A 20,410-nucleotide genomic window follows, 5' to 3' on the forward strand; every position below is an offset into this window, starting at 1 on the left:
ACATGGCCTCTTACTAATATATGTGAGTTCCATGAGAGTTTCATTTGGTAGAATTCTGACAGATAGAATAAATAATTATGACACTCAAGTTCAAAACACAGTTATCTCATGTGATTGTAATGAGCTTTGTAATAGAAAAGTGGCTAAGTTGAGCGGGTAAAGGATGCCTCCTAGTTAGAGTGACCTTTGAGCCATGTGAGAGAGAATTCTTTGTTTTAAAGATAATTCTCTCACTCTCTTGCTTGCTCAGTAACTTGCATGTTCAATGAACATTTACCAAGTGACTATCACATGCCAGACCTCTCTGTGTTACGAAGAGAAATCGGGGTCACAGTCCCTGCCCTGAAGATGTCATAATTTCGAGGAAAACACAGAGGGACCGGATAATTAGAGGTCAGCATGATGGGTGTCATAACAGGGTTCTTTGGGCATCTCATCTGGATAGAGGGAGTTAGTGGCAGGAGACTCGTCAAAGAAGATGAGGTGATAAATATGAGTTGCCTCGTATGGGATGGTTTGTGCCTTTTGGAGTGTATAGATTCATTGAGACTTAAAATTCTGAACTCTGCTTAGGAAAAAATGTGCCTATACATAAAATTTTATATGCTTTCAGAGGGTTTCTGAGTCCCTAAAGCCCATCCACAAACCCCTACTTAAGCCCTCTTGTAAGAGTTTATGCTCACAGAGCGGCAGGGACATGAGGCCATGGAGAACGCCAGTGGCTGCTTTATGGGAGTGCTTGGGAGAGGAATATTTTCCATTATCTCTGCTAATGGAAAACTCAAGGAAGCAGTTGTGGCAATGCCAGCAGGGCTGAGAAGTCCCTTAGTGATCACTTTCTCTTGTTAGTGTTGGTGGTAAGTGGAAATATAAATACACACCAAAACATGGTTCAGGACAAGTTAAGACCTGCTAAACTGGGAACACCAATTTTTCACCTGTTTAGAAAAAAATATAATTTTTTATTGCCCCATACGTATTTTCATCTTAAAATAAGTATGTCTTTTATGTGAGTAAATGAAAGAAAAAAGTTTTATTTCAAAGTACAAAAGCTAATCATGATCATGGAAGTTAATCCAAAGTAAGTCAAAGGTACTGGTTCTATTATTCATTCAGAATTCATGGGCAGGAGAGAAGTGTAGCCATAAAAGGAAAAGAAATCAGAGTTACTCACCCAAAGCACGGAACAAAGATGCGGAGCCGGGGAAACTCAGAAGCCCTCGTACTCCTGATGGCTCTGTTCAAAGGCCCTGTGATGCTTTTCCTCCTGTCAGTCATCCTCCCCCTCCTTCAGCTGAGGACACCTGTTTATTGTTGGAGTTTCCTGTTCCTACCACCATCCCTTTAAGAAAGTAGGGGAAAGAACTGGTTTATGCATATCTGGGGGCTAAGGTATGTTTTGGGGAGAAGGAAGTTTCTCACAGCATATCCCAACCATGGGCCAAAGCATGAAGCATGGTGCCTTCTGAGAATATACACAGTTCCCCACCTCACCTTTTGTATCATTGATGCACTTACAGAAGTCTTTTCACTCTTGAGGTCTGTGCCACTTGCTCAGGTCATCTGACCTCTACTCCAGTGGTGCTCTTCCACTTCCCTCCGTAGCTTTCTTATCTTGTCTCCTATCTCACCATCTTCTGAGCCTATTTCCCCCAATCATCTCCTTAGGCCACCAACTTCACCACACAGTTCCATACCATGTCCTTGGTTCCCAATGTACTAAGAAGATAGAAGCCATCTCCTAGATCAGTGGTTCTCAACCTTCCTAATGCCGCGACCCTTTAATACAGTTCCTCATGTTGTGGTGACCCCCAATTTCATTGTGACAAATTGAACATAATTAAAGCATCGTGATTAATCACAAAAACAATATGTAATTATACATGTGTTTTCCGATGGTCTTAGGCGACCCCTGTGAAAGGGTCATTTGACCCCCAAAGGGGTCGCGACCCACAGGTTGAGAACCACTGTCCTAGATCTACCTAAGTTTCCTTATTATCTCTACTTACATGTTTTTTTAATCTTCATCCATCTTCTTTCTCCTGATCCTCTCTGAAAGGATGAAGTCTCAGTCCTTTTATAGCCTAACCCCTCCACTGTGTTCCTGAACCTGTCACATCTTCTCAATACCCACTCCCACCCTGCCTTCCCAGCCACGAAGGCTCTTCGGTCTGACTCCTCCCTTTCATGATGATATTCCTGGGACATGGTTCACTTCCTCTCCATTCACGCACCCCTCCCCGCCCCTCTCCCCACCACGGGGCCTGAAGTGATCTTCTCACCACTTTGTCTTAGACTTATCATCTCTGTGAACTTGACAGCGTCAGGCGAGCTTTTTCTTTGAATCTCCTGAGACAGTGCCCTCCAGGTTCGGCTGACTCATCTTGATTTTACTTTTTCATAATCTTTGCCATAGGTTTCCTCCATGACTTTGATTCCCTATCGCTTCCCCCGGCTTTCTGTGTTTCTTCTCTTTATCCTTACCTTTATAATACCCTTTCTCTCCTGTTCCCTCTTAATCCCATCCACTCCCCAAACTTGAATAATTCACAAATTTGTCTCTGTCCTTGACCTTTGTCCAGGTCCTCATTCTTTATTTCTAACTGCCTGCTAAACGTCGACAGCATGATGTGTTATCATTATTAAAACACCAACTGTCTGAAACCAGATTCACCACTCTCACCAAAACCAGTTTCTCTGCACATTTTGTCCTATTTAATAGCATCCCATTCTCTGTCACCCACAGTCACCTTTGACCATCAAATCCCATGGGTTAGAGCTTTGCATTGTCTCTTGCATTTGGCCTCATCTTAGGGTGCTGACTAAGTTAGATTTACGTTGTTATGGAGCCTATTAACTTGTCATTTAAGGGCAGGGGACTTGTTTTGCTCATCTCTGCTTGCCACTTGGTGGTCAGCACAGTGCCCTTACTATAGGACAGTGGTTCTCAACCTTCTGGCCCTTTAAATACAGTTCCTCATGTTGTGACCCAACTATAAAATTATTTTCGTTGCTACTTCATAACTGTAGTGTTGCTACTGTTATGAATCATAATGTAAATATCTGATATACAGGATGGTCTTAGGCGACCCCTGTGAAAGGGTCGTTCGACCGCCAAAGGGGTCGTGACCCACAGGTTGAGAACCGCTGCCATAGGACATCCTCACTGTTTGTTGAATAAATGACTGTAAATTAAGTGTTTTAATGCTTTACTTGCATCTTGTGAGCTACTTGTCATTGAACCTATTTTCCGTCATTAGTTCTCTGAATACTGTTATTCTTAATCAAGTAAGCACTAGAATAAAGTTTCACGCCCAGACCCCCAACCATGCCACTTCTGCTCTTTTTCAGGAAGAGCAAGTAGGTGAGGATGCATGGGTCGGGAGGCATGAATCTAACCTTCCTTCTTGAGAGCCAGCTATGATGCAGAGGGTTATCATGTTTTCATGGCAATTTTAGATAACTTACATCTCCCTTTATACATTGATTTTTTCTGCTTTTTCTCTTCCTTATTTTTAACAGGTTTTCGAAATGGAAACCACCACTATGACATTAGGTGCTATTGATAGTACATCAATATGATGCAGCTCGTCCCCTGCCCAGCAGAGTGTGGCTGCTCTGTGCACGGCCCTGTAATGCATATTAGTTGCACAGACATTAGGGAAGCCCTTCCCATCCATATGTGTGTGCATGGCCCGTGGAAGTTAATAATGCCATAGATCACATGCACAGAGAATGTGCAACATACGTCAGAACGGCGGTGGGCTCGTGCAAAATGAGTACTGGCTCCCGAGAAGAGGAAAACCAGGGGAAGATTTCTGTCCTTTCAAATCTACTGTTGACCGAATTATTTGTTTCTGTGAGTCGCGGTATCCCAGGCCCACGTTCTGCTGTTGTTCGTGTGTTTTTTCAATATGTGCCCCTCTCTTTGGCCACCTTATTTCCTGTGGATAACAAAAGAAGCCCTTTGGAGAAATGAGAGAGAGAGCAATTACACATTGCTATTCATGTTGCAGGAGTCGCACTCTGTCCTTGGGGAGTTTAACAATGAATATCCCACATTAATTGCCACAGTAACTGCGTGTCTGACCTTGCTGAAATGTAATACATCAGCTTTACATAGGAAAATTATTTGCCACCAAAAGATTTAAAAAGAATCATCATAAAATTATAGTGCTGTTTTAGAATGACTAATATTTTTGTGTGTTTAAGAAGATCCTGGAGGACTCAAGCGACTAGGTCGCTGCATTGTCTGAGGAGTCAGGATCCTGGGAGCTGAAATCATAATTTTATCACTGATTTGGTTGACAGTTATAACAAGATGAGTGCCCTGCTTTCCTTACGAAGGGTGAACAACATACATGGGGATCCCTGATAGGTCTGTGGGACTCTTGGATAATAAGGCAGGCCAGACCTACTGCCTCTTCTCCTTTGGGGAAGACTGTTCTTTATGTTTGCCCTTAATTATAAGGCAGGGTTTTCTGCCAGCAGCAGAAACATGCAGGGAACCCTAGACATGTTTCCCTTTTTAAAGAAGTGACATCATGTTTAAGATAAAGCCTAGTTTACTGTCAACTTTTCTTGCTTTAATCTTTTGCTCAAATCCTCAGATATCCAGAAACTAGGTTTTCTGACGTGCATTTTAAGGTTCTTTTTTCCGGGCTCTCTTACACTGACTGGCTGTCGCACATGGGGAAGATCTCACAGGACACACTCTGAGAGCGTCCATCGCTCTGGGTCCGCGGCACACTGCTGGGTCAGCAGCCAGCCCACTCCGACAGCCACGTCAGCGGCCACGCTGGCTCTGGGCTGTGGAAGCTGCGTGTGCAGAAATGACTGATTGTTCCGCCGTCTCTCCTTTTTCAGAGGGACTGAGGTGAGGAAAATCAGGGCACTCACCCATGACATCTGAATCTCAGCCTAGATGAGATTCTTACTAGAGATCCCTTGTTGCTTGTATTCTGGCAAAACAAGTGCATGATAAATTGGAAGGCCCCTCTCAAGTCTGGGAAAAAATGGAACTGAATGATTGAATGGGTAGCTTTAGGCCCACCTTTTAAAGCAAGGCTGTGACATGACTGAGTATACGTATCTACCACCACTATTTAATGTGGCTTGTTCATTGTTTTTGTGTTTAAATGAGGTGGGGGGGGGGCACAGACAATAGTGAAGTGAAGGCCTAGGGAGGGGAGGGAGGGGGGAAGAAGGGGGTTAATGGGGGGAAAGGGGACATCTGTAATACTTTTAGCAATAAAGATAAATTTTAAAGAATAATGTTGTAAATGACTTTCCCATTCTAAAAGAGTGATTGTTTAATAAGCATTAACCAGGTAAAAGGGAATACACGTGCAGTTTGTATGTTGTGTTTTGTGAAACTCTGGATTCCTTCATTCAAATCGTTCAGGTAGCTTTAAAAATGAAGTCTGAATCCTTATCCCCACTTTATGGGTTTTCTACTTGCTTTATTTTTTTAGCCCCTTTTCTGCCCCTACTCATAAAGGTCATCTTCTCACTTAACTCTACCTGCTGCCACAGAAGTTCCCAGAGACCCAAAGGCCTCGTGACATGAAAACACTTCAAAGTATCTCTGTTTCCCTCATGCTTTCTGTGTCTGTAGAACTTGAGCCTGGACACTGTCCAGGAGGGAGCTTCTTGGCCAGCCTCCTAATTTATTCTGAATCTTTAGAGAAATTATGGTACAAAGCAACTCAAGAAAATGCAGCTTTCGTGAGTTCCTTTTTAATTTTCTCTCCCGTTTTCCTTCTCCCGTCCCCGATGAAAGCAGGATGGTGAGGTGACCACAGTCCGAGAGCAGGAGCAGAACGTCCTGGTGCTGAGGAAAGTGCAGCACGGCGGCCCGGCCCCCCCAGGCGGGAGCGCCGACAGCGATTGGAGGTGAGTTTCCTCCGAGGCTCGCGCTCCCGCTTCCCCTCCCTGCCTGCCTCCCTTCCCCGCTCCCCCTCGCTCCCTCCTCTGCCTCCTTCTCCTCCCCCTCCTTTTTCTCTCCGCCTCTCAGCGTTCTAGCTGACTGCAGAGCTCTCAGCAGCCAGATGGACTCAGTTCCCAGGGAAAGCCCGAGATGGCCAAGATCTCTTAGCATTTAGGGGATGCCTTTGTCAGGAGCCGGGCACAATGGGCAGCTCCCGGCTGCGGGTCCGCGACCCGCACTTGGAGAGGAAGGATTGCGCGGGGCTCTCGGACCGCCCGCTGCCCCTGCCTACCTTCGATGTGCCTTATTTCAAATACATTGACGAGGAGGACGAGGACGATGCGTGGAGCAGCCGCTCGCAGTCCTCCACCGAGGATGACTCGGTGGACTCTCTGCTCTCTGACAGATACGTGGTCGTGTCCGGGACCCCCGAGAAGATCTTGGAGCACCTTTTGAATGACTTGCACCTGGAAGAAGTCCAGGACAAAGAAACAGGTAAGACCGGGCTGTCTCCTGCTTCCAGCCTCAGCAGCCGCTGCCCTTGTCAGTGTGTATCCTTAGGAGCAAGCCTCCCGCTGTGGCCGCCCCGGGAGTGGGCTGCTCCAGCGTATGCTCCGTGCCCCTCCCCCTCGGCCCCGTGCCGTTTTGTTTAAATCCACTAAATGGACACATGGAGATCTGAGCAGCTGCCGGGGAAGTAGCTGTACAAAGAAGAGGATACGCAGGCAGATGTTCTTGTTTCTTGGGCAGTTTTTACCAGACCTTCCCTAAAGACGTTGGCAAGAGGCCAGTGTTCAGCCGGAAGAAATGCAGGCGAGGGGTTAATGAGCATTCACCTGGCCTGTGGGGGGCTCTGCATTGGGGGGAGCAGCCTCCCACAGAAATGTCAACAGTTAATGCAACTGCTCAGCAACTAGAAGCTGAGCAACTTCTGCCTTTTCCCAAGTGGCTTACACGCCGCTCAGAGCACGCCCTCTCGGTCCAGAAATTATAACTCATGAAGTCGGACTGATCGGACTCCTTGTCTTTTCTATTTAACCTGGGAGCAAAATGCCCGTTTAGCTTTCTCACCTTTGCCCTTTTGCAAACACTACTATTGCATGTACAGAAGGACTAGCCACACTTTCTTGTTCACAGAAGGGTAAGTACTTGCTTCTCTTCACCAGATTTGTAAATGGTTCCAGCCTGGAGCAATTATTCCGATGACTAGGCCCCTGGCTATAGCCTGAATCCGGTAACTTGATCCCCTGACGGAAAGGCACTTTTTGCTGCCCCCAGAGCACCTGGGATGCCCACAGTTTGCGATCACATATTGCCTGCAGCAGGAAGAGGCAGTGTTCAGTTGTATTAGGACAAAGTAACTCCTTAGGTTTTTCCAGGCAGGAAGGGTTGTGAAATGACAGCATAGGTGGGAGCAAGAATTCCCTTGGGTCCCAGAGGTCTCTGAACCTACCTGATGTTTGGCTCTCTCTTGCATCACAAAGGACATTAAGAGAAACCAAGATGTGTGAAATGTGTCAGTGGGTAAGGAAAACAAAGCAAAATGACCCAATCATGTTTCCTCCAGTATCTCAAATTTCAAATAAATACTTTATTTTGCGCAGGAATGTTTGGGCAAGAAAATCAGCAGTTGTCATTTGTACACAAACAAGCTAAAGGAAAAGTGTATTCTCGTGGCATTTGCCGGGGTTTTTGTGTGCCCATCGGTTAATAGTTGGTGCGCTTGAGCACGTTCCCGTGTCCTGTGTTCATCAGAGAGCACCTCCTGGAACCGGCCAGGGTTCCCATGTACTGATCACCAGACGGCCTCTCACAGGTGGTTGGGACTAGAATACGAGCAGCTCACCTGCCACGAAGAGGACACCTTTAAACATGGGTAGAGGTTCGGGGGGTAAATGCTTTCTTCTTAATAGCACCACAATTTATTCTTTAATACAAGACTTTGTGCCCAGGTCATATTGATAAGGGTAGAAATTATGAAAGCCAATACAAGGCCTCGATTTCTTTTTCTTTCTTGTTGCCATTAGTTTCCTGTGAAAATGGCCAATCACAAGTTCCCACTGTTGAACACTGGGAGTGAGAAATCACCCCGATTACTCTTCCTAATGCCAGGAGTTGCCTCCTGTCGGGAACTGGTGTTGTGCATGGTGTCTAGTGACTGCTATCCCACTTTATCAATTACACCAACACTGGGATCAACTGTGTCACTTTAGCCACATGCTCAGAGGACTAGGTGCAGTGGTCTGACCTAAGCTGGGACTAGAATACCAGCAACTCACGGGGGTGGGGGGGGGCGTGAATGGGGGCGTGGAGACACCATTTGGGGTCAGCCTCTCCTCATTCCTTCTCCTTTTCTTAGAGTTTGTGGAGGACACACTTCAGATTGTTACACAGACACTTGAGGGGGGAAATGGTAACAACTTCTCCTCCGATCAAAGGAGAATTTTATGACAATAAGAAAGTCAACTTTAGATTGATGTGCATGTAATAGGGGTGCCTATGTGGCAGTCACATACAATTCTTCAAAACTTCATGCACAGGGCTATCAACAGAGGAGCCACCATGTGGTTTTTGTTGATAAAATTGAAAGAGATCATAAATATGAAAGAAAATTCATTTTGTGTACAAATTGAAGGAAACCGGGTATGAGTGTGTGGTCGTCTGAATGTTAAATGAATCACATATTGAAAGTAATCGAGGCTCCTTGTCACTGAGGGAGGTGAAGTCTAGTTCTTTATCTTGGTCCAGCCGGCAGTCCTCATTACAAAAGGCTCTGTGTGCAAGAGCCTGATAGAGTCACATAAACATATGGAAGGCAGATGGAGGGGAATGAGAAGGGGCTGCAATAAAAGTGTACAGTGGTGTTTTATGTTCTCCAGCGCCCCTGCTAGGGAGATGGAGCCATATGGGGCAGGATGGAGCCATATGGCGGTCGTCCGCCTGGGCCCAATGGCAATGAGGAGGAACGGGGTACCTGGGAGGAAATAAATGGTCCCAGTGGCTGCCATGAACCTGTTCTGGACCTGGCATTCCTGTACCCACTAGAGGTTGGGAAAGATAACCAAGCATGAGATGCAAATTTTTTTCCCATCTCTTCTCCACTAAAGTCACTTAGTTGTGAAAGTGTAGGTGCAAGGCCAAGCAGAAGAAACCTACATCACCAAGGACCAGTTGAAATGATTACTAGGTGATGCCAAAGCACAAGTGGGAGGAGAACGTCAGGGCTACTGAGATAATGTGTTTCTGTGGCTACCTGGATTCATATGGTATTCTATCACCAAATCAAACCGAGTTTTCAAAGCAAAAGTAATATCAGAAATGCTTAAAAGCAATCTATTAATGCTTTTCCCAACCGATTAGGTCCACACAGCACTATTTACCTGCTGATCTTCATCATCCCCTACGTGCATACCTTTCCTCCCTGGCTGTACCAGGCATGAGGAGTCACCCGCGAATGGTGTGGAATGAATGAATGAATGAATGGATGAATGAATCTTCCCTGTTTAAAATGGAACAAGTATTTGAGTCTGGTAGTTGGATATCTATTTGTGATCATGGAAAGTAATTGAAGCCATTGTCAAAGATTTCCTTTTCTTTCAAGGTTCAGGTTCTAACTTGAAACATTGGGAATGTTAGAGAAAAACCAAACAGCTGAATCTTTCATCTTCCCAGAGTGGGGCAGGCATCACTGGGCATCCCCAGCCCAGAAGAATGACCAGGAAGGCAGAAAGGAAGAGAGAGGAGGAGTTGTGAGCAGGAGAGAGGGAGGGCAAGTCCATAGCCCACCCTGGACTGAGGGCCACAGAGGGCCTCATTTCTGCCTCTGTTTAGCCCTCTCCCCACCCTCGAGAGGATAAAGCGTGTTTTATTAGAGATGCTTCTGGGAATAACAATGTCTGTTTCAAAGCAGGGGGGAAACTACGCATCACATGGATTATACAGAGAAAAACCTTCTTATTGATTTTTCTCTCTAAATCTGCAGTATGATGGGTGGGCCTTCAGGAAAACACAATGAAATGCATTATCTGCTCCCCTCTTTTTTTAGTTTCCTATTCCTTATTCATCTGTTTGATGAAAATGCACTATGATTGCAGGTTTCCAAGAACAAGAAGCAAACAGACTAGGATAGGGGAACTAGGGAGAGCCTACCAGCTGATTCTTATTAGGCTGGACCTGATTTCTTCAAGGTATGGCTGGTATTTTCTTTAACTTCATGGGTTATCTGGTATAGTCTATGCTCAGTGTGGGAATGTCTCCCCAGCCTGCTTTGATCGTATTATAGGCGCCTCCATGTTAGTGGTGTGCTTAGCACCTAGTAGGGGGAGCATGTCATTGTAACAAGGCAACAACCTCTGTGAAAGTGCCTGGCATGTATTATTGGAGCGTCTCACTCGATCGATAGAGTCCAAACATTATTCTCTGTCGCCAGCTTCAAGGCTTTGTAGAGTATTAATCCACCACCAGAGCTTTGAGTAAAGCTAGGACAGGCACCTTCTGTTTCCAGGTAGAGCAAAGGCTTAAGACAGCTCTCTGCAGTGACAGTGAAAATCCCCAAGTGCTGCGGAGGGAGGGAGAGCTGGAGCAGAAGTGCTTATATTGGAATATGGTTTCTGCCCAGCCAGGGTGGCTCAGTGGTTGAGCATCGACCTATGAACCAGGAGGTCACAGTTGGATTCCCAGTCAGGTCACATGCCCAGGTTGTGGGCTGGATCCTCAATAGGGGGCGTGCAGGAGGCAGCCGATCAATGATTCTCTCTCATCATCGATGTTTCTATCTCTCTCTCCCTCTCCCTTCCTCTCTGAAATTAATACAAATGTGTGTGTGTGTGTGTGTGTGTGTGTGTGTGTGTGTGTTAAGAATATGGTTTCTGCTCTCATCTTTGTACTCCAGGGTTTGTTTCTTTTGGTTTGGTTTGTGTGTGTTTTTGGCTGTTCCCTTAGCTTCTCTTCTAATTACTAATATGAAGAATGCAATGTGTTTGCTGTAAATGAAGCGTTGGGAGACTTTATAAATTAGCGTTGACAAAGTGATGGGATCCACTGGAATTGTGTAGTTGCCTCATTTGTGAAAGCAGAGGACTTAGACCACATGACGTTTGAGTTCCCTTCTAGATTTGAGAGCCAGGATTTGAAGGTTACTCAAGACACCATTTCATTTAATCCAGTAAACTTCCTCTCCATTAGATCCTTATACGGGATCATTATCCTCATCTAATAGACAGAGAAACTAAGAAAGACATTAACTAAGCTGTTTCAGAGATCAAGTGATCATTGGAATCTGGGGATGAACCCAGGTATATTCCTAGCTTTATTCCTTTATCATTTTTGTTCAGTGACTAGAATCATGGATGAAAGGCATAAATGAAATAAAAACCTACCATTCAACTGTAGCCATAAGCCCCAAATCAAATGCTTTAGTAGCCACTTAAGAGCGATCTAATCTCCAGCACAGACCTGCTGCTTGGTTCCCAGCTGTGAGCAGAGAGGCCAATGCATGAGCTCACTGCTTCAAGAAGGTTACAAGAAGTCCTAGCTTCAGCGGGTTGTGCTGTATCAGACAGTCACATGAGAAGTGTCTAGAAGTCAGATTTTGACTGGATTTCATTTGAGGGGTTCATCTTCCGGACTCATCTATACACACCACCTTTGAACATGCGCTATCATGTATGATAGCTAGGGAAGTGATGCTTTTACACTGCCAGGAGATTGTGGGTTAATTAATACTCTCGTTGGTAATGAAGCAAGGTGAAATGAAGCGAGACAGAGCCGGAGCATAAGGTCATTAACATGCACTGATTAATAATGGAAATGTGGACATTTTCACTGCAGCACAACCCATGGGCAGAGGAAGATGTTTAATGGATAAGGATGCTTTTCAGGGACTTGTTTAGTCCCCATTTAGCATGAGAATGGATCATTGGAATGCATTTTCTTAATTGCATCATTTTCATGTTGACTCCACATGACCTCTTCTAATACTTAGAGATTAAGTATACTAGTAACTCTAGAGCACACTAGACACAAACTAAAGTATTGTAAAGCTATGGGAAATTAATTTCAAGAGGATCCAAAGGTGGAAATGAAATATGTGAGGGGCAAGAATTACCTTAGAAAGTAGATCTTAAGCCTCTTGACTATAAGAATTTTGAAAAACTTGGGCATCTTAGCAAGAATTTTTCGACTTTCTTCTTTGAATGCTTTTAAGGAAAATATCAACCCCTTTCTGATGGTTTGGAGCCTGGAGGTGAGGTAGAGGGTCTTTGAACGTTTCCTTCGCACTACGTTCTAAATGAAGTAGTACCCACGTGACTGCTTGTGTCTCTAAAGTCAGTCCTCTTGATGACGATGTTACCGAACCCAAGTTCTTGTGCCCGATGCTTCAAACTGCCAAAACTCAAGACGTCAGAGTTTGGGGTAAGGAAAAGTTTATTGATTGAGAAAGCACCAACTGAGAAGAATGGAGACTTATTGGTGCCTCAAATCCATCTCACTCGCTGGACTAGGTTAAGGGTTTTTAAGGGGATTGGGGGACAGGCATGGGAAAATGCTGGTGGGACAAGTTTTAATTGGAGGACCTTGGCACCTGGCCATTTATTGTAAAGGGGCATCAACACCAGATCTTCCTGGACAATGGACCCTTGGCTTCTGAAAGTGTTCTGGTGTTCAGATTGGGGTTATGTCCTGGTTCTTTGCTTTTGGGGGGCAGGGGAGGGAAAGGGGGCCAGGTGTCAAGACTTGGGTTCCAGATGCAGCTAGAGGTCAAAGTTCTTTCCTCTGCACACGCTTTGGCTGTGGCTGCATGATTTGGTATATCCTCTCCAAAAAGCAACTCAGTAGCTCACTAAACAATATAGGACCATCTGGAGCTGGTTCTGTAGTTACAGTGTTCTCAATCCCCTGATTATAAGGGGTTTCCCTGTGGACACTGCAGCCAACATGGAAGACTTGGAAATGAATGGGCTTTCTTCTTTATACGCATTTGCACATTTTCTCTTATTTACATTGTATTTGCAGCTCCTGAATTGCTTTCCCTCCACCTCAAATGTCGATTTGATACTCATCTTTTTAGAAAGATGACTGTGGAAACCTTAGGTATTTCTTTCCTTGTTGTTCAGTACATTTCTAATTTCCTACAATAGCTGGAGGGTAAGTTATTCCAAGTAATATAATACTCTGGCACATTGAGAGCTGCTAAAAGTGTGTATTTGATTGGTCAACTTTTAAAAAATCAGAGTATATAAAATTATCATCTATTCTAAAATATAAAGACCCTGTTTAATAAGTTCCAAAGTTCATATAGAATTTGAGGTCCTAGTAGACATTAGTTTTATTATATATAAATAAGATAGTGGCTTACATCTGTATTGTCTCTTTGTCATAGGATAAAGGTTATTTTGAAACATAAGTCTTCAATATAGCTTGTAGTTTTCCTCATAAAAATAAATTTGAGAAAGATGACAGCTTTGTTTAGTTTTCTTTTTAAATCTGACTCCCTAATCTCCGCCCTTTAAGAACGAAGGCTGCTACGTCGGTCTCTTTTCCATCTATAGTTCTGTAATCTCTACAGCAGGTTCCCAGCAGTTTGGTGCCAATTTTTGTTCTTGTAATTTTTTTTTCTTTTTGTGCTGTTTGTGTTATTTTAAAAGGAAAATGGATTTTTGTTCCTTTAACAAGAAAATGCTATTCTCAAATCTTAAAGTGTTTAAATGTATCATATTTTCTAAATGAGTTTGGGTCTATTGTCATAATAATTGTACTTTAGTAGAAACACTTGCGATTTTCTCAGCGTCCAGCTTCATTCCCAGAAACTTGCTTAAAGGTGTGATGTAAGTCAGGCATTTGGGGAGCAGCAAATTGAAAGGAGCAACAGATTCTGAAATCCATGGAGTCAACATATTATGTTCAATAGTGAGTTTAACAACCTAGTGATTTTAGCAAAACCATAGTTTTACTGTAACATCAGTGCCTGGAGTTACTCGAGTCCGTTGAAGATAATGTCAAAGGATGAGAACACTCTTCTCCCTCTCTGTCTCTCTTTGTCTCTCAGAGATCTCAGGCGGGACCTCCCCACACAGTTGATGGATTTAAAGTGAGACCCATCAGATGTCCATGTCTGTATTTTTAAATGCTGTGACATTTTCCTCAAGCAAAATTGAGCATCCTATCAGAAAATGAAAAAAAAAAGTGATTTTTCAGTGTAAAAGTGTGTACTTCAGACAGTCTTACACGTGTGAGGAAAGAACATTAGTGGATGGCAATTTGTTGATTGTAATCACTGTGTGTGAATCTTTCACAGCATGTCGCAGGCAAATTATTGCTTCATTTAAGGGGTGCATCGCCACCCAATTGCTGTAATTGACAAGCACATGTCTGAAAGGGACATTCTGTGAGTGGGGGGATCTTTGCCTGTAACATACCTGTAATTGAGCTTTTCCTCATTTCACAGTCTTCTCATTATAACCTTCCCTCCCATTTCCCATTATCTTCATTTTCTGCCCTCGGGGCTTTCTTGCTCTATAATTGAAACCATTCTTTTCATTCGGTTGCAGCCTTCTGCCTTCTACTTAAGGCAGCTACTTGGCTGGCAGTCCTCCCCCCGGCCCCACACCACCTCCCCCAAATCTCAGAAACAAACATGAACTTAGAATTGTTAAATGTGGCTGAGCAGAACATGGGGAAAACTAAAATACCTTGTTAGAATGCCCCAAATATCTTGTTATAACCTAAATAGTGAACAGAAAATTATTTTTAGAGCAAGTCTGTATCCTTTTCTATTTTAAATCACTGTTCTTATTTGTTCTGGGTATACAGGATACTTGGTGAATCTTTAAAAATATGTTTTTATTGATTTCAGAGAGGAAGGGAGAGGGAGTGTCAGAGACAGCAGGAGCACTGCTCAGCACTGCTGCTCGGAGTTGTTCTGAGTCCATATATTTTTCTAAAACTTTCCCGACTACACCAGGGCAGGTCCTTCTAGAACACTGCCCACTGTACTAACTGTTGGGAACTTAGTCCAAGTTCCCCCTTTATCCTCTGCTCACTAGTAACAGTTGTTAGGTCTGAGCCCCTCTGCCTGGGGCTGGACCTTCTAGGATGGTGGGTTTTAGACCGAGAAGCTGTGAGAGGTTATCTGTAATAATAAAAGCATAATATTCAAATCGACCAAACAGTGGAATGACCGTCCAGAAGACCATGCTATGACACCCACTGGAGCCAGGCCAGGCAAGGCGGGTGTGATGGGATTGGTCGGGGGCCCAGCCATTGGCCCATGATCGCCCCCTCTGCGGGGGCAATCGATCGGGGCGGAGGGGGCGGCAGTGCTCCAGAGAACTGGGGGTGTGTGGCTGCGGATGTAGGCAGTGCCAGGTCAAGGCAGGTGCTGGCGCGGGGGCGGGGGCAGGGGTGTGAGAGATGGGGCCTCGAGGCAGCCAGGGCTGCAAAGGCCTACCCTTGAACGAATTTCGTGCATCGGGCCTCTAGTGGGTATATAAGAATGAGTCTTCATTGCAGAAGCCAGTGGCCACATAGTCATCAGACAAGACAATTCTTCACAGCCAAGTCCATACAGGCAGGCAGCCGGACAACGTTGGTAAATACATATCTTTCCCATAAAGCAGCGTTAGTCTCTGTACCCACAGTTATTATCTGAGCAGCCGCACACTGCCTCTAGACCCCTAGCTTTACTTAGCAATAGTACCTGAGCTCTCTCTCTTAGAGCTTCAGCCTCAGTTGCCTCTCCAGCCTCGCAGGCTCAGCAGCTTCTCCCATCTCCCCTGCCCAGCACACTGGCTGGGTAACGTGGTAGCTATATCTGAGCTCTCTATGAGCTCTTGGCCTTACATCGTAGCAGTATCAGCTCTCAGCTCCGTCTGAGCTCTCCTCTCTCCTGCACACATAGGAGCTACATTCTCTGTGCCTGCCGCCTCTGCTTCTTCTCACTCCAGCATACTAGCTGGTCAGTAACTTCTGTATTACTCCAGAGCAAAGAAGGCTAGTTGCCAACAGTGGCATCAATCATATTTTGGCTACAGAAGGGCACAGTGTACCGTGTGTCCTTGCACCCGCTTATGGTATCTTGGCCTTGGGCACCCTGATTAGGCTCATGCTCAGGGTGGCCTTGGCCATTCTGGTGTACTGACAACAAGGCCCCTGTGCTTCCATTGGCCTTGACTACCTGGGGACCCTGGCGTGGTTCCCACAGGGAGAGAGTCAGACCTTGGGGCCTAGGCACCTTCCAACATTGATGTGCAGTAACTCGGTGATTATTCCCCTTACGTATCCCAGTCTCAGTGTCATCACCACAAAAGAGAATATAAGGCTGACCCTCCTAGGGTGGATGTGGGGAGCACAGATCAGGGGGTAAAGCTCTGGTACAGAACAAGGTACGTGGTCATTTAAGGGTGGCTGTCATAGAGTAGCTACTGTTCCCTTCCCTACTTGCCTCATGGCCCACCAAAGCCACCACTGGCTTCCTGGTGCGCAGTAAGAAACAGGTGAGGCAGACAGGAGTGGGACGTGGAGGTTTGCGCAGACATTCACATGAATGGAATGTTAATCAGCCTGGGTCTGTAGGCTGCCTTATGTGGTCCTTTAATGATCTCACCTGTCAAATTCCAAATCCGTACAGAAGTTGAGACTGTATCTTTTTCTTTCTTTCTTTCTTTTTTTGAAGTATTACAAATAGTGGTACATATGTCTCCTTTTTTTTTTCTCCATTGACCTCCCCCCCGGCACATGCCCTCACCGAGACTGTATCTTACAACTTTGTCTTCTTCAGAACAGAGAGCACAGTGCTCAACCATAGGTAATAGGTCTTCGGTTTTGGCCCGACCTTTCTTTGTGACCCTAAACCACGTCTCCCTTCCGCCTGTGTGAGAAAGGAGGCAGCTAGGTGTTATTGATGAAGACTCCAATGACTGTTCTGGAAATCAGAACACAAAGGCGCGCCTGCCGTCAGCCACTGGTTGAAATATTTATCCCATAAATACTTTGAAGCATAGGAAATACACTAAATTTCCCCGTATTGGAAGCTTTCAGCATGTGGAAGATCTTGCACCAGATTGTTTAGAAAGAGCATTAGTTGTGTTTAGTTGCATTTACTTTAAATTAGTAAGTTTGTGCAATATCTTGTTATCTTTAATATATCTAGCTATTGTGCTGATTCTTAGCTTTAAAATCATCAGTTTCTAAACCTTGAAGAAAATAACTTCTCTCTAGTATCCCTAGAATTTCTGTTAATCAGAAACAAAAATAAATAAAAGTTTGCTTCTCTGAAACTCAGTGCTAATGATTACAACAATCGGGGGGGAGTGGGGAACTTTCAGAATTGTGATATATTTCTAGTTTTCAAAGAAAGCTGATAGCAGAGATTCTTCTTGGTGCTTGGGAGATAAAATATCATACCTGGTTCTAAAGTTGATTCAAATAGTATTAGAGTTATTGTTTGAAATAACCATGACCCAGACTTCTAATTTAAGGTTTAATGTTTAAATTATTTTTTTACTTATTACATCAAGTTTTAGGATGTTTAATTGGCCAGCTCTTAAGAACACTGTTTATATCATAAGAATGCATTATGTGATATTAATCATACAGATGGAGCAACCCAGAGAGGTCAATTATGTTCAACTGAGTGAATCTCACAACCGGATATTAATTTTTGTTGGTAGATGCTGGCAGATTGTATTGAAGGCCACATACCCATGACGATTCCCATGTTCCAATCTATACTGTTAAATAAAATGATACTTGCATTGATCATGAAGAAATTTTTCTTCCTGCCTCATTTGTGAGAGCAACTGCTGTTACTAATCAGTGAGCTGCACAACTGCAGTAGGAGTCTTTGGGGGAAAACAGTGTGATAGATGGTGTGAGAGCTGATTATCAGAATAGCCTTTGTTCCTTTCAGTCTAACAAGAGAGTATGCCCCTACCACTTACTCAGCGGCATTGCTCTAAAGCCATCAGACCAGGGACCATCCACACACCAGATCCAACGGCCTTTGAATGCCCAGGCTCATGAACTTTCTTCCAGCCACTTTTTTGACACTTAAAATCTGCTCTCTTTTCTAATCCTTCTTTCTTGTTGGCTTCTCTTACATTTGTATCTCCCAATTCTCCTATGTCTCTCTTCTCTTTCCCCTTCCTTAACTCATCTTTCTCTTATGTAAACATACAACCCAGCTCAACCCTCAGACCCTGCTGACCCCTTTCCAGGACTGTGTCTGAGAATTCATGTTGTCCTCAGCCATCCTTCTACAGTAGCACCCACAGGCACCCAGCCCTCTTTAGCAAGCTCTCATCTCTGAGGTTTTTGCTCAATAGCTTCACTTGAACCCGTGGAACTCAAGCTCAAGGTGTTTGAAAGTAAACGCATGCTTATCCCTTATCCAGTCTGACCTCCTTGATGCAGCAAGCATCATCTGTGTCTCTTGTCGCTCCTCATTTTGAAAATCTCCCCTGTTCCTGTAGAAGGTGCCCCAGCCTCCTTAGCCTGGTGCTCAAAGTCCCTCTAGGAATTTATTCCAACCTACTTTCCCAGCTTTACGTCTTGGTTATACCATGTGATCTCTTCCATGGCTGTTTCACAGTTGTTCTGTGGACCAAGGCACTGAGAAAGAAGCGTGGCTTTAACCTGCGATTCAAACATGAACATGAAAGTTTGTGTGTGCGTGTGCGCGTGTGTGAGTGCGCTTATCAAATTACATGGTACATGTTGGCACTGCTCCTCAAAAAATAATGGTAAGTTGTGACATTCCAGGGCCAGAAATGGGCCCTTTCAAGTACAAAGCTTCTCTTGTCTCCTTGAAATAAAGGTTAAGTAGAACATATTTTAGAGTGCCTGACATTCCATTGCCTCTGAGGTAGAAATACAGGTGACACAAAACTGCTAGCGGTATGTTAGGGAATATGAGTTAGTACAGAAGTGTCGAATATTCACATTACCTTACTTAGATTAAATGGCCACTATAGGCAGTTGTCAGTCAAAATTCTTTTCATTTGGTAATTCACTTTAACAGATGAGTGGTTTCATTATTGAAGTGCATTTTGCTTATGAGTGTTGAAAAATAACTGAAGTAGTTTTCTCTAATTGCTCCTAAGTAACCCTATACTCCTTGTGATTTTTAGGCTTCAAGGTTTGTTTTTATGTGTGTTTTTTCCCTTTTTTTTCCAAAAAAAGAGAAAGAGAGACAAAAGCATTAAGCTTAGACCTTTTGGAAACATTTAGCACAGCTCCTCTATAATTTGATTACAAAAAGGGTCTGTACCAAACCAGTTACTTTTCCTCCATGATACACATTCAGGAGGCTCTAGACACGCTTATGTTTTGCAGAAATAAAATGGAAATTATTAGTGCTTGATACACTCAAAATGAGACTGAGAAAATATTTTAATTTATAGATAAAAGAAAAATACATTCAAGTAAAACCAAATAAAAATAACCAATTCTTATGCCTTAAAATGAAAACAGATGCTAGGAAGAGCCCTGTATTAACGTCATTGGGGCTAATTGCAGACATGAATTTTAGAGCTCCTTCTACCAAGGCTCTAGTTTTGACTACACATTGATGTATTTTATTTCAGGTTACACAGTACTTAAAACTGCAATTCTATTTCCTTTCAGAGAAGAAGGGAGAGGGAGAGAGAGATAGAAACATCAATGATGAGAGAGAATCATTGATTGGCTGCCTCCCACACGCCCCCTACTGGGGATCCAGCCCTCAACCCAGGCATGTGCCCTGACCAGGAATCAAATAGTGACCACCACCTAATTCATAGGTCGACGCTCAACCACTGAGCAATGCCGGCTGGGCTGCCTTCCAGTTTTGATTGCCATTAGCATGTTACTTTTTAAATGTAAGAGTACTTCCTGTATTTTAAAATATTCTTTTATTTTTTTATTGATTTTTTTTATTTTTTTTTTTTTACAGAGAGGAAGGGAGAGGGATAGAGAGTTATAAACATCGATGAGAGAGAAACATCAATCAGCTGCCTCCTGCACACCCCCTACTGGGGATGTGCCCACAACCAAGGTACATGCCCTTGACCGGAATCGAACCCGGGACCTTTCAGTCCTCAGGCCGACGCTCTATCCACTGAACCAAACCAGCTAAGGCTTCTTTTATTTTTGAATAGAGGGTATTCCCAAAAGAATGTCCAAATAGTTTTATCAGTGATGAGCCAAGAACTTGGAATTAGATTAAGTGATTGATTTAATGAATAGAATTTTAAAGAAAAGTTTTTTTGTATATTGATACCTAGGTATTCACAGAGTTAGAAATCAAAGTGAATACATCTTTTTATAAGAATGTTAGTGCATATGGCAACTAGGAATTTGTTTTAATGAAAGATGCTTTTATACACAAAGGTACTTTTTTGCCTGGTCTTAAATTACTATTAATTAAGCACTATAGAATGTAATAGATAATTATAGAGTTAATGTGGATGCCAATGGATTTGCTAGTCTTTCTAAATGGCTATT

At 43.8% G+C, this 20,410-nt stretch overlaps 1 protein-coding gene across 2 annotated transcripts in view; it reads left to right on the forward strand.

Moving 5' to 3' along the window:
• The window catches only part of RAPGEF5 (Rap guanine nucleotide exchange factor 5), a 196,304-nt gene that overhangs the window by 127,257 nt on the left and 48,637 nt on the right, over positions 1 to 20,410 (forward strand). Inside the window, exons 10-12 of one of the 2 annotated variants that reach the window (XM_023753857.1) lie at positions 5,786 to 5,895; positions 6,336 to 6,424; positions 12,257 to 12,343. In XM_023753857.1, the coding sequence (XP_023609625.1) occupies positions 5,786 to 5,895; positions 6,336 to 6,424; positions 12,257 to 12,343 (286 nt within the window). The remainder of the gene's footprint in view (positions 1 to 5,785; positions 5,896 to 6,335; positions 6,425 to 12,256; positions 12,344 to 20,410) is intronic. The other variant, XM_014455916.2, reaches the window with a different exon arrangement.

Source organism: Myotis lucifugus, unplaced genomic scaffold (genome assembly GCF_000147115.1).
Source record: "Myotis lucifugus unplaced genomic scaffold, Myoluc2.0 scaffold_52, whole genome shotgun sequence".
Lineage (NCBI taxonomy): Eukaryota > Metazoa > Chordata > Mammalia > Chiroptera > Vespertilionidae > Myotis > Myotis lucifugus.